The 13169-nt window shown below is 41.7% G+C and overlaps 1 protein-coding gene across 1 annotated transcript in view; it reads left to right on the top strand.

The window, feature by feature from the left end:
• pex14 (peroxisomal biogenesis factor 14) overlaps positions 1-13169 on the top strand; it is a 44055-nt gene that overhangs the window by 26522 nt on the left and 4364 nt on the right. Inside the window, exons 5-8 of the mRNA XM_005914979.3 lie at positions 1844-1929; positions 3690-3792; positions 7504-7601; positions 12975-13066. Of these exons, the coding sequence (XP_005915041.1) occupies positions 1844-1929; positions 3690-3792; positions 7504-7601; positions 12975-13066 (379 nt within the window). The remainder of the gene's footprint in view (positions 1-1843; positions 1930-3689; positions 3793-7503; positions 7602-12974; positions 13067-13169) is intronic.

Here is a 13169-nt window from a genome sequence, read left to right as displayed (position 1 = left end):
GACTTCCAGGCCTTTCAGATGCGCCGTATTCTGGGATAGGTGACAAGTCTATCTCAGCTATGTTGACGAAGACCTAAATTTATGTGGTTACCATATGGATGTTGGAGATTGATTCAAAATTTTCGATAGGAAAGGTTACAGGATCATTGCAGTGTGCTGCAAAAGCAATGAAATGTGCCCTTGAGATGGAGAATAAAGTAGCATTCACCTTGGAAATATACCATGTAGTCCTGTATGACAGCGGGTCTCTCATTTTATTTGCATGTAAAAATCACACAAGTGCTAAGGCACAAAATCAATCTGGTTTACTTACTTCAAGCCAGTAAACATGTACCACATAACCCATTAGGTGAAATCAGACCTGTAATAGAATATCAATGGTGTGCTTCAGTGGCCTAGCCTCTAATAATTTCCTATTCATTTTGGCCCCACCAGAGTAAATAAAGAAAAACTCATATATTTCCTCAAGACTTGTTTGTTGTTTAGTGACATTTTCAGTTGAATGCTTCTCCTCTTAAGAGGGGAATTTCCACTTTGACAGACAGTTGGCCTACCCAGATGACAGCTTGCACAATGACACACTTTCACATTATCTGTCATTCAGCAAGACAGCAACTTCTAAAAGCACAAATACACTCTCTCTTACCTTTCTGTTTAGTTTTGAAGGTTTATATATAAACACTGTATCTGCCCCTGTCACCCCCACCTGAAAGGCTACCATTGGAAGACAATGGTAGCCTTCAATAGAAAAGCACAATAAAGAGTGCATGTTTATTTCTGTAGGCTTAACCCTTATGGTTCAGATGTTCTGCTTAAACAGGGTTCATTATTATGTCATACACACAAGAGAGGTGAGTACAGTCCTGTTCAATATCAATTAAATGTCAACTGTTTTACCAAAACCAAAATATTTTGCAAAGTACAAAGCTTTAAGCAAAAATGAAATGCAACAAAAGTGAACACACTTGTGATTACCAATACACAACTTGCGTAATCTTTGATTACTGAACAAAAAGTGTTTTTCATTTGACCTAATTGTGTTAGCATGGTCATAAAATGACCTGTGAATGCCACGACTTTCTTAGTTTTGCACTTCTGGGCTGTTTCTCCTGTATATGCGTGTCTCCATGAGGGCGCTACATGGAAAAGAACTGGAAAATGGGATTCTGAGAAAAGGATACTGGAAGATCAATGACCCTTTTAAAATCAGTGGCACTACAGTCTCAGCTGTAATCAGGAGCTATAGAATAAGCTGTAGTACCACTAATCAGAGCTGCTGTGGCTGTCCCGCTAAAACAACGCCAAGGACAATGTGTTATTTGCAATGACAGGCAAGTGCTCTAGACTTACCACAGGGGTTGTTAATGGAAAGAAGTGCTAGTTGAGTTATATTAAATGTTTAATCGTACAAAGGTCAGTCAGCATTCTTAAAAGAAATTATGCAATACCTTTAATGCTGCATTTCAAGTTTTAGTGCAGCTCGAGTTACACAAAGAGTCTTGTCTTGTATCCCGACTTCCTCCCCTCACTCCCAGCCAGTCACGGCGGGTGGCTGCCACTCCCTGAGTCTGGCTTTGCCCGAGGTTTCTTCCTGCTAAAAGGGAGTTTTTCTTTCCCACTGTCACCAAGAGTGCTTGCTCATAGGGGGTCGTTTGGGGTTTTCTCTGTATTATTATTATTATTATTATAGGATCTTTACCTTACAACAGTATAAAGCACCTTGAGGACACTGTTGCTGTGATTTGGGGCTATATAAATAAGTTGAACTAGCACTCTCATGCAAAGTAGTGCATATGCATATTAATGTCAAAAGCTTAATGTTTAATCTTTCTTCTATGTCCAGGTCCAACGGGCTGCAGGTGGAGGGACTATGGTGCCCTTGCCATCATTATGGGGGGTATCACATTCTGTTTTTATCAGCTTTACAAGGCAAGTTACACGACCTCATTTTGTCTGTTTCATCACTGATTTATTTGTTTTAATGTGACCAATTGTTGTGCTGTTAACATGCCACATCCTGACATCTGTCTTCACTGCCTCTCCCTTATATCACATTAAAATTGGTTAGCGTTAGTTTATGATGAACTACGGTGCTAGAATAGAAGACGCCTCTGCACTATGTAACAGCACTTTGGTCTTGTTATTAAAGCTACCCTGCTTTACGTCAAAGCATGATGTCATCTGAGCACATTTTCTCCTCTCCTCAAATAGATATTTTTTTGCTTTAAAAACATCTGCTGACACCACACACAACTACTTTTTTCATTTATTTTTTTGACATTCTACAGTCTAAAAATATTCACCGTTCTTTTTATTTTATTATTTTTTTTATCAGGCTTAGCAGCCCTTGAACAAGAGCTCAGGAGGCCCCTTGTCCCTGCTGACATTAATCCCATAGTAGTTGTTAGTAGTAGTCTGAGTGGCATGTGGAAGCCATTACTCTTGTTTTAAAGGAGGACAGGAGCTTTAGCAGTAGCTCTTGGACTAGGTGACAGCCCATTCTCCTTTGTGTATGGAGGAGAGAGAAGGGGAGCAGGTACCATGTATGTACATATTGCCCTGCTGACCATGTCAGATGCACTTGCTTTCCTTTAGTGCTGTTATGTCCTATTATTTCCTTTTTCATTAGAGAGCTTTTCATAAAGCTGCACATGCACATTCACAGACTGTACCAGTCCACTGTTTCCCACATGCTGCAGTGTTGGCCAGCCACCGGTCACCTGGGAGGTGGGATTCCCTGGTGGGACGGCACAGGTTGCTGTCATGTCACTAGTGTAGCGCCAGTCGCACCATATGTCCAGGCTTGTGCCCATACTTTATTTATGTTATGGTGCACCTTGTAAACACCACACTCTCAGCAACCCACTTATTAATTACCTCGTGTTGACACCCATTTAATCTTTTTCTCTAAAAAGTGTTTATTACTTGCACTGGTGTGGCTGCCTGCCACCTGAGCTGGAGAGAAAACCCGGCAGAGAGCTGGAAACTGGCAGTTACTCAGCCTTAAGAGCAAATAAACAAACACAGATATACAGATAATTTTAAGGCAGTTCAGTGTAAATGTATGTGTGGACATTAGCTTTATATGAAACATACATGAAAAGGACTGAGCGAGATGCTCACAAACTGCTCGTCTGGGTAACCCTCTCACTGGGTAGCAAACATCCTAATTTGGCTGTCAGATATACATATCATTTGGTAGAGTTTTCTTTTTTTAGTGGCAGAGATGATAAACAGAGTGACATTGTTTTTGGTTTTGGAAGACTATTTTCAGTGTTCACCACCATGTTTTTCCCTGTAGGCTGGTCTCTTGCTTTTACTGTCCTTTTCACAGTTTCATTCTTTTTATAATGTTGAAAATATGCTTTTGGGTTTGCAGCTTTTTGCTTAGAAAAGCAGCAGGTTTTTGACTTTTCTGCTCTATATTTAAAATGACTAATCTGTTATCACAGTTGTTGATTTTCTTACCCACTAATGGTTTCAATACGAACGTGTGTACACACCTATTTTATCATCCGCTCGAGAAATCTTTTCACCTAATCATGCACTTTAGACAGTGACGCACAAGTCCAATAAAACAATGCCATTGACCCTGGACTGCCACGTCTAGGTGGCCCTGTCTTTTCCTCATCTTTCTCCCCCTATCCACTAGAGAGAAGTGTAATATTGTGCCATGCTTTTAATTGCAGAAATACATCCTTCCCCTCATTATGGGAAGCCGAGAGGACAAGGAGCATCTGCAGAGGATGGAAAGCAACATTGCGGCAATGAGTGGCACGCTGACACAGACAGGTGAAGATTAATATCTTCATCACTTTCTCCCTCCTTAACATTTTCCCTCATTTATCTGTCGCCAAAATCGGGGGCCCTGCGCGTTTTTAACAAATGACGCCGCTGTCATTTCGCTTTAATTTGAAATTGCTTGTTTACTGTCAGGCTCGGGCTCAATTAATTACGTTTCGCTGAAAAGCTCTTAACCTCGGAATATTAATGAGGAGTTGGGAAATGACAACTTTTCTTCCACCCCACCCATCCCGTCTCACTCCCCCCTTCCATCCATCTCTCCCCCACCCTTCCGCCCTGCACCAACCTCACCCCCATCCAAACCTCCATCGCCACCATCATCATCATCCACCCTCTTCCCCATAGGTGGGCATAAAGTTCATTTTAATTTTGTGCGCGCGTGTATGTGTCTGTTTGTGTTTGTGTGCATGATGTGCACGAGTCGCAGTGGCACTGTGTGGCGTCTGGGCTCAGCGCTGGGCCTAGTGTGATTAAGTGCATGGTGACAGGTGCGGCTCCCATGTTGGACAGGTGAGGAATCTCAACCTGGCTGTCAGACGTGGAGGGAGAGAAAGAAGCGGGGAGAGAGATGCTTTCCGTGCTCTTCGTCAGTATAATTAAAAATCCAGGGAGGCGTAAATGAGAGAGGCACTCTGAGAAACTTTGGTCTCGTTAGCAGTAGTGTTAAACTAGAGTGTGTTTTTCACCGGAAAGCTACCAATCCCCATTTCAGACAGGTGGCTCTGGCACACCGTATTGTTTGTTTTGTGTTAATGATAATAATTAAAAGGCATTTTATTTCCAAGGTGCCTTTTCAGATTCTTTAAATTAAACCAAATTTTCCGGAGTTCTAAAACATGCAAGGTTATAGGGTATTAAATGAAACATTAATGCCATTTCTTAAAACAAAGTTGCACTGTTTAGGTAAGCTTTGTCTCAAATGTTATTTGGTAGGCCTTAATGAATTTTTTAAAATTCATATTTCATTTGTAAAACAGGTGTAAACCTTATATTATTAATCTATTAGTAAATTGTTTACGTCTCTCACTTGTTTTTCAGGCTCTATAGTGAGAGACCTGTGTTTATGTAGATTTTTTTTTTTTTTAGCCTGAGAGACAAAGAGGGGCTGAACTTGATTATAAATACGATCTGATTATTTTAAATACAGACATCCTTTGTTTGATTTTCCCGTCATCTCCAAATGAAAACAAATCGAGAATCTGAGTTTATGGCTTCTGTCACGGACCAACGTAGTGCAGATGAAAATATGGCTGTTATCATTTTATCCAGTCACACCCATGCTATTGTTTTCTGGCTGGCAAAGGTAGGTGGAGGGCTGCAATTGTGTAGGATCGCGTGCAAGGTGTGCCGCCCTGAATCTGATTAACAAATATATGTTCTTTTATGGTCATTTTCTCCCAACTATGCAAACACATTTCCTCTGGCTACTTCACTGCCCATTCTTGCTCTACTTATCACTGATTGGAGATTTGCCAACTTGCAAACCCTGTTTTGTTTGCTACCAAAGACAGGATTTCTCAGTAGGATTTTTTTTTCCCCTCTCCCAGTGTGAAGGTGAGACTCTAAAGGGAGAGAAAAAAAACCACAGGTCTTTTCTTCAGTCAATAGAGGGAACTAATTTGCTATGACTGCAGTAGCCACACTGCTATTGTAGTTAATGACTGTTGTAGTTAACAGTTGGGGAGAGGGGTTGCAATTACACTGAGAGTTTTCTCCCCCTGCTTTCTCTTTGTCTTCCTCTCCCTCTCGCTCCTCTCTGCACTGAGTAATAGCGACCGACTGCCTCGCCGCTGCCAATTGCTTGAACCCCCTTTTGTTAAAGTTCATGTGTTTCTCTAGTGCCAGGCGCAATGAGGTGATGTATCCTTTTGAATGGGGACTACATTAGTCTCTCTCGCCAGCCTCAGCTCAAGAGTAAGGGCCTTGACTCCCATTATGATTTGCCTACAACTTCACACAGACAATTAATGAATGGATCTTGGAACTACTTCAGCGCGCCCAGGCTGTAATGGAATTGTGCGGCTGTTTGGGCACTCTTTGTTGGTGGGAGCCATATTGGTGACCAGCTGGCCATTAAAGACAGAGACAGGCCTGGACATATGTAGTGTACATTATATTGAGGTATTTACTGAATAATTTACTGAATGCACAATGTGCATCCCTCTCACAGCAGCTGCAAGCACCACACATCATCTTGCCTCTGATTCTCTCTAACACAAATGCATGCACACACGCACACATCGCAGCTACAGCCTCCTTCTGATTCATGCCTGGCCAAAGTCATTGACTTTATTAATATTCCTGGCTTCATATCTGTGATAACTGGGAATAAGAGTCTAGGCCGTACAAAAGAGTCAACTTTCTGGAGAGACATTAAAAAGAGTTTAGCTGCGGACTGCTGAAAATGCAGTGGCGTTGGTAATTCGGGAGGCGCAGCATTACAGGCTGGCAGAGTGACCCACACATCTGGATAAGCTGTTTTGTGGTAAGGTGGAATCGCAGACTAATAGGGCAGCTCTCGGTTTAAAGTGCACACCCCGTCATAGTAACACCTTTTTAAGCACGGGTTGCCATACCATTTAATTTTATTGCCGTCTTTAGAAAGGTTGGTCGCACTCTGGATCACAAAACTCACTGAAAAACTGAAACTGTTTGCACAAAAGTCTCCAGCCCCAACCGGCAGTCCTGCTCGAACTCGTATTCTGTAGAAAGCTTGAAAAGATCAAACGTTTCAGCACCCCACCTATATTGATACAACTCCACCCATTTAAACACAGGTGTCACTGCAAGATATTAGTGTCTTTGAAAGATCAAATATTTTGTCTGTGCTGGTTTTTCAAAAGAAGCCCAGCTCCAAAGCTAGGCGCTCTGTCTTTTGTCCTGGCCTGGGTTAATGTGAGAGCAGGGGTTCTTTACATCCCGTCCAGCCGGCTGCAGCACAGGCTTTTAACCATTGGCCTGACAACCTCAGCAGTGGACCGCCACAATATCTGTTGATGTTAATCCTATTAGGCTTGATTTAACACTTTACACGCCCATGATTTATATGAATGTTTATTGGTTTTCTGTAATATAATCAGCTCGGGGAAACTTAATGCATTGTTTGGTAATACACGCGTGACTGGAAGCAGGGGCAACAAACTGTGCCTGGTGTTATTTGAAATCATACACCTTCCTCCAACACCAACACTTGAACTAATTCAATCTTCAAAGTCAATGGAAAAAGAACAATATTTATTAGGATTAGGGGGGACATTTTGTCTGGCAGCCTCCTCCCAAATGAGAGCCTTGTTTTTTTCCTTTGTTGATCGTTTGAGGATTTAAAGATGCATTAGAAGGCAGTGTCTGGGTGGATAATGGAAGGTTAGAGACTGTTATTTGATTTAAGTTCAGACACTAGAGATTAATACCTCCATCCTATGTGCCCCCTCCTTCCCACTATCTACCCCCGACGCCTCGGACCAAAAAGCTGCGACTAAAGTTACCCGGTATTAGCTTTGATTACAATTCTCAGAGGGCCGCTTTGATCAGTGACTCGAGTCTCATCGGTTCTGTCATTGTGGAAAGAAAACAGTTGTTTTGTATCAATTAAATAACTTCATCATAAAACATGAAGCTGCGCGCCTTTTTTCTTTCTTTCTTTTTTAAAAGACAAACTTGAATCACTTTGTCATCTCTTACTCTGCTTGTTCTTCACAGTCAGCCAGCTGCAGCAGACCCTGCTCTCTATCCAGGAGGTGCTGGTCCAGCAGCAGCAGAAAATCCAGGACCTCTCCCAGGAACTAGCTGCATCACAGGTGGGTAGCAGCTCATCAGGAACTCTGTATCCTTCACTTGACAGCCCCAGCAATTTGTTAGAAGACCACCAATACTGAGGTAGAAATCTGGCGTTGTACCTGATAGCGTCGCTTTCCTCTTTTGCCGGTTTTACTGGTCAGCTTTTAGAACACGTACTACATAAAGCTGTGGCCAGTTTAGAATTAAACTAAGTTAAATCTTAATCTGTCTATTCATTAAAGCATGAAAGTTTTTATTCATTACATGTTTATTGTGGACTAACATCAGTGTAATGAAACAACTTTGCGGTGCTGACAGTAAGCGAGGCCACGCTGCAGTTTGGACACCTTTTTAAAGGTCCGTTATTTTGTGATTGATGTTTTTGAGGAAAGCTAGACGGGCAGTAACTTTGGAATTGCAGAAGAGCTCGGTAAACGTGAGGTTGCAGCTCAAAATCTCCAGATTGATGAGGAGAGGGAGGAGGTTTTCTCGAGGCCTCTGTGTACTAAAATCTTTGAGTCATAACTACCCAAGACAGACAGCCTTATTATACTGTATATCATCAGAACACAAGCTACAAAAAAATAAGGTGCAGCTCATCATGGGACCATAATCTTTAACCATATCGTTCCTCTTTGCCTTGATTTTTATAGTCGCTGTCCATAATCTCCTCAGAATTGTAAGTGTTTAGGAGAATCGGACTGAGTGATTGTTCTAAAACTTATGTGCAGGGATGAAATGTTGCTTGCTTTTTATAACGGCGCTCATAAATTGCTTTATGATCTCTGGGCTCTAAAAATTGCCTTGGAAGAGACAATCTTAGACAATGTTTTATGTCCACAGCTTGTTAAGCACATGGGTGTGTAACTGAAGCATCTGGATATGGCAGGAAAACATATGTGGACACATCTGCTTCGGCACAAACGAGGAGGAAAAATATGGATAACTTCCCTGGACGGGGTTCATCAAAAACTGAAGACTCGGAGCTCTTTTTTGTTCTTTCAGGATCTGAGCTGCACATTGTCTCTGTGTAGCGTAGAACGAACACATTGATGGACTAAATCAGCATGTATGATGGGACCTGTGATCTGATTTGATCCCACGCTGAGCTGAAACAGAACTATCTAAGATAGCGTACAGGAGGCCCCGTTTAAACAATGAGTTTCTTCCGGCACAAAGCAGTGTTATTTATTTTATTTATCTCTAAATCACAGATTGGATTAAAAAGTGTCCCCTTCATTTGCTATGAGTGCCTTGTTGGACAGCAGTAGTGTATAAAAAGTATATTTCCCATCAAAACACCCATTAAACAAATCATAAACTCTGCTTTATAGTTATAGTGTTGATCTTAAATTTTCCCTGCGAGTCGGCACGAGGCCCCTCTGTTGTCTCAGGCCGCGGGGGGAAATTGGAAAATTGTTTTCAGGTCCGGCATTTTTGATGAGAAACACATGTTGGAGCTGGGGAGCTACTTATCATTCACCGTTTGTGGCTTTCAGGGTTTGCTTCACCACACTGCTCAAAGCGCGCCACGCTTAGCAATTATACCTCTCAACGCGGAAATGTGCCTTTAACCCAAAACACATGGAGACTTCTGTTTCCTCAGCTGCTAAGTAAACATTTCTCGTAGTCTGAAACCGCTCAATTGCGGAGCGCGTCTACTGTCCCTAAACTGGGGACCTCATTATGGAAGTGAGTTTAAATACTCTCACACACACACACAACACGGGCTGATTCTGCACATTTCCAGGCTTGAAAGCCTGGGACAGTTTCCCTCTTTTTCACTTTTCTCTCCGTTAAAATGATCCTGTAAAGACATGCTGTTCTATTCTACTTCTGCTGTTAAGCATAGATTTGCCTCAGGATGATTCATCCCTGATGTTAAACAGCCAAGTCTATTTCTGCTCTATTATCATTACAAATCTGCCTGTTAACTGTGTTTGCCCTGCTGTCTCAACTCACTGATGGCTCTCTTTATTAGTGGATACTACATAGAAGATTAGAAACCGTCTCTTTGGCTTGCGTAAGACGAACTGCCAGTAGGAAAGTGCATAAATAGAGTGAAATCAATTGCACTGTACCAGTGTTTCCACTCAAAAACACTCCTCTGGGGAGTTCCTTTTGAAGCTAATTCCATCATAAATATACATGTGTTACAAGAAAACACACAGTCTGCCGGCGGAATAACTGTGAATTAATTTGCCTTCAGACACTCTTAAACAAGGCTTGTTAAAGATCTTATCTTGTTGCTAATGGTCCACAGGCATTTATCTTCATTTAGCCAGATGCGCTGCCATCCTTGGGTGCTGCTAGATTTGGTCTTTTTTTTTCTTCTTTGCTTGTAATATATATTTTTCTTTTTTTCCCCTCTTTTTCCTGAAGCACTTAGTTAACCAGCAGACCCCATCACACGCACGCATCCACCCGAGACACATTAGTTACACGGCTTTTAAACCAGTTAGAGGAAATCTTTACTTTGAGCAGTATTTACACAGTAAAAGAAACCGCATCCATCCAGCACAGAGGCGGTTGATAATTTAATAGGTGGCACCTCCCTGCTAGATTGACTTTGCGTTATTTGGGTTTTGGTTGCTGGGTTTATTTGTTTTTTGGTTGTTTGTTTTTATGCATAATGCTCTTTGCGATTTAAAGAGCCAAGTGGAGAATTATGTTCTCCAGTCCTTAGGCCACACAGAGCCCTGCACCTGTACACCAGGAAGTGCAGTAAAAGTCAAACATGAGGGGGGAGGGGATGCACAGGCATAGCTCTGAAGATTTGTTTTAGCATACAAAGCAAAACTCTAGAAATGGAGCTCTGAATACAAGGCTATGGTAGTAGTTTAGCAAATCATGTATTTGTGTTGATGAAGTGAACTGAAAAAAAATTAAAAATATGAATTATTTACCTAGAGGTATCCAATCCATGTCCTCATACTAGGAACCAAAATCTAATTTTGGATGCATCTCTTTGTAGTGACAGAGGAGTCAGTATCCGAATCTCAAAATATATATGTAAATATGGTATATAAGTGTATACAGTTCAAAACAAAACACAAGGATGCATGCATTTGCATAAGAAAAGCATTTCAACAAAAGCAACATATATCAAAGTACATTTAAAAATGAATAACATAGGCAAAAAAAACCCCACGGCTGCTGTGGTGTATAATAGCGCACAGGTCGGATTCTGCACTGTAATGGCTGGAAAGAGCTGGAAGTGTCTCTTAAAAGATGCTTTTGTAATCAAAGCTGCTGAGAAATTGCAGCGGTTAAATATTTTGATCAGCAGTTTGTTAAAACATCACAACTGACACAGTCGTGCGGTCTATTGGACATGTGTCAGCACTTCAGGTGGGGCTTTTAAAGCGAGGCGTACTTCAATTCTCTGCAGTCACTGATACCCCCACCACTCAGCCTCCATCCAAACACCCAGTGCACTTAACACACGATTCTTACACAATGTGTGTGTGTATATATATATATACTGACATAATGTATCTCAGAGCTGAAATCCAGCCCTGGCCCAACATTTAATTAGGTTTCTTCAGACTTAATAAGACATATGTCAGAGTTAGTGTTGTGTGACAAGCCTTGATGTGAGATATTATATGGCGCTGCTCTGTAGATAATGCATATTATGTATGTAGCTGGTGGTTAACAAGTCTGTTCTAAAGCCTTCTTTTCTAATGTTATGTGACATAAGTATATAGAAATCATTACAATTCACTTATTCGGAGTAATCGGCCCTTTTTCTTCAGTTGATTCTGCGCCTTGGAAATCTTTTAGCTCAGCCTACACAGCAATTAATTTTTTTCCCATCATAAAATGAGAGAGAAGCAGAATTCAGCCTTATTATACGGGTGCCTTGGGGAGGCGAGGGATTAAGATGGTTCTAATGAGGTGACGGCTGTAATAAGAGTGTCTTCAGCAGGCCTCCAATGCACCACCTCTAAAACACGACTCCTTATCAGCAAGGTTTAGGAGCGATAAGAGCCCCCCCCCCCCAAAAAAACCCTCTTTCCCACTCGCCTCCTTTTCTGTCTCCCTTCACTTCTCCTCCTCTGCCTCCTTCCATCCACTGTAAATGAGTCTGATCCCTTTCAGATGTGATTCAATTAATTTCTCTTAGATTTAATTACAAGCGAAAGAGTCCAAGTTATCCCTCTCCCCTCGATAGGGGGTCCACGCTTCCTAACAAGCTTCCTCTGGTGAGTCAGGAGAGTCTTAATTACAGTTTTTACTTTTCTTTTATCCCACTTTTTCCCTTGTCTGCTCCTTCTACTCCCTCTGGTCTTGCCAGTTTATCCTCACGCATGTTTGTATTTTGTGTGCAGGACTAGACTAAGAATGGTTAGCAGTTATCTACTTAACACCTTGCAAAACATTTTGATGGTTAGATAATCGAGTCTCGCCGCAGGCTACGTACATCTGTGCGCAGTTCTTCCAAAGAATGACATTTCCTTTTCAGGTAGCTTTATTTGAATAGTTTTGAAGGGCAGTGTAAAAATTTATGGACTTCTGTGTAACAAATGTCTTTTGTTTTGTTTTCCCCCTCCTGCCTTGTAAATCATTATTTGATGCCTTCTGAAGACTCACTTTTTTTCCTTTTTTCTTTTTTTTAACATGCATAACCCACTGAAAACATCGGTTTCAGGTGCAAGCAGGCAGGGCCTGCAGGTTCTTCCTCATTTCCATGTTTGTTGTTCAGTTAGTAGTTTTATCATTCCAGGCCTTTATCAAAACTCCCTATTTTACAGCTGCCTCAGTCAAAGTCCAGCTTGTTCCTTAAAAAATTGCTGCAGAGACAGATTTTCAGCAGCAATTTGCCATTCAAATACTTTTCCATTATACCCTTTAACATTTCATGCTGCACCAATGCCCGTGTGTGGCTACACACGCCTTTGATAAAAGACAAAAAGGACAAAACAAACTGCTAAGCTTTGGTCTGCCTCCATGAATGTGGCTATTGTTCAAGATAGTCATTATCCAAAACACAACACACTGGCCTAATCTTTTCTAGATAGTATGGAAAATTATGTAAAAACAGCATGATTCACACTCACTGGACTTTCTGACGCCATAAAGGTGGATACAGTGAGATTGTTTGTCCTTTTTTGTCATCGCCGGCAGTAGGCAGTTGTGAGGTTGTTATGGTGACGGATGACCTGACTACACACAAACATGTGGCTTTTAGCATTTGCATCTACCATGTTTGTTTACCAGCCGGCCTTTTTTTTTTAAAAGAACCTTTTTTATTAACTCATATCGTTGAAATCAATCATAGAGGAGCTGTTGAAAGTCCTACAGAAAGCTCAATTGTGCTGAAACCCTGAACAGTGCTCGTGTGTGTGTTTTTGACAGTTGTGCGTGTTTCACTTGTATTTTTCCTACAGGCCTCGTCCTCAACGAGCCGCATCCTGGACAGCCAAACAGTAGGAGAGCTGAAGGCTGAGATCATCTCTTTGAAGGGCTTACTGCTCAGCAGGTAACAAAGTTATCCCGACCCCTGTCACATGAAACAGGCCAGGTGTGCGCGTGTGTGTGTGTGTGTGTGTGTGTGTGTGTGTGTGTGTGTGTGTGTGTGTGTG

The sequence above is a fragment of the Haplochromis burtoni genome, unplaced genomic scaffold, assembly GCF_018398535.1.
Source record: "Haplochromis burtoni strain Fernald_Lab_line unplaced genomic scaffold, NCSU_Asbu1 Contig_9, whole genome shotgun sequence".
Classification (NCBI taxonomy): Eukaryota; Metazoa; Chordata; class Actinopteri; order Cichliformes; family Cichlidae; genus Haplochromis; species Haplochromis burtoni.
The sequence above is the reverse complement of the archived record's forward strand: the minus strand, read 5'-3'. Positions and strand labels throughout refer to the sequence as shown.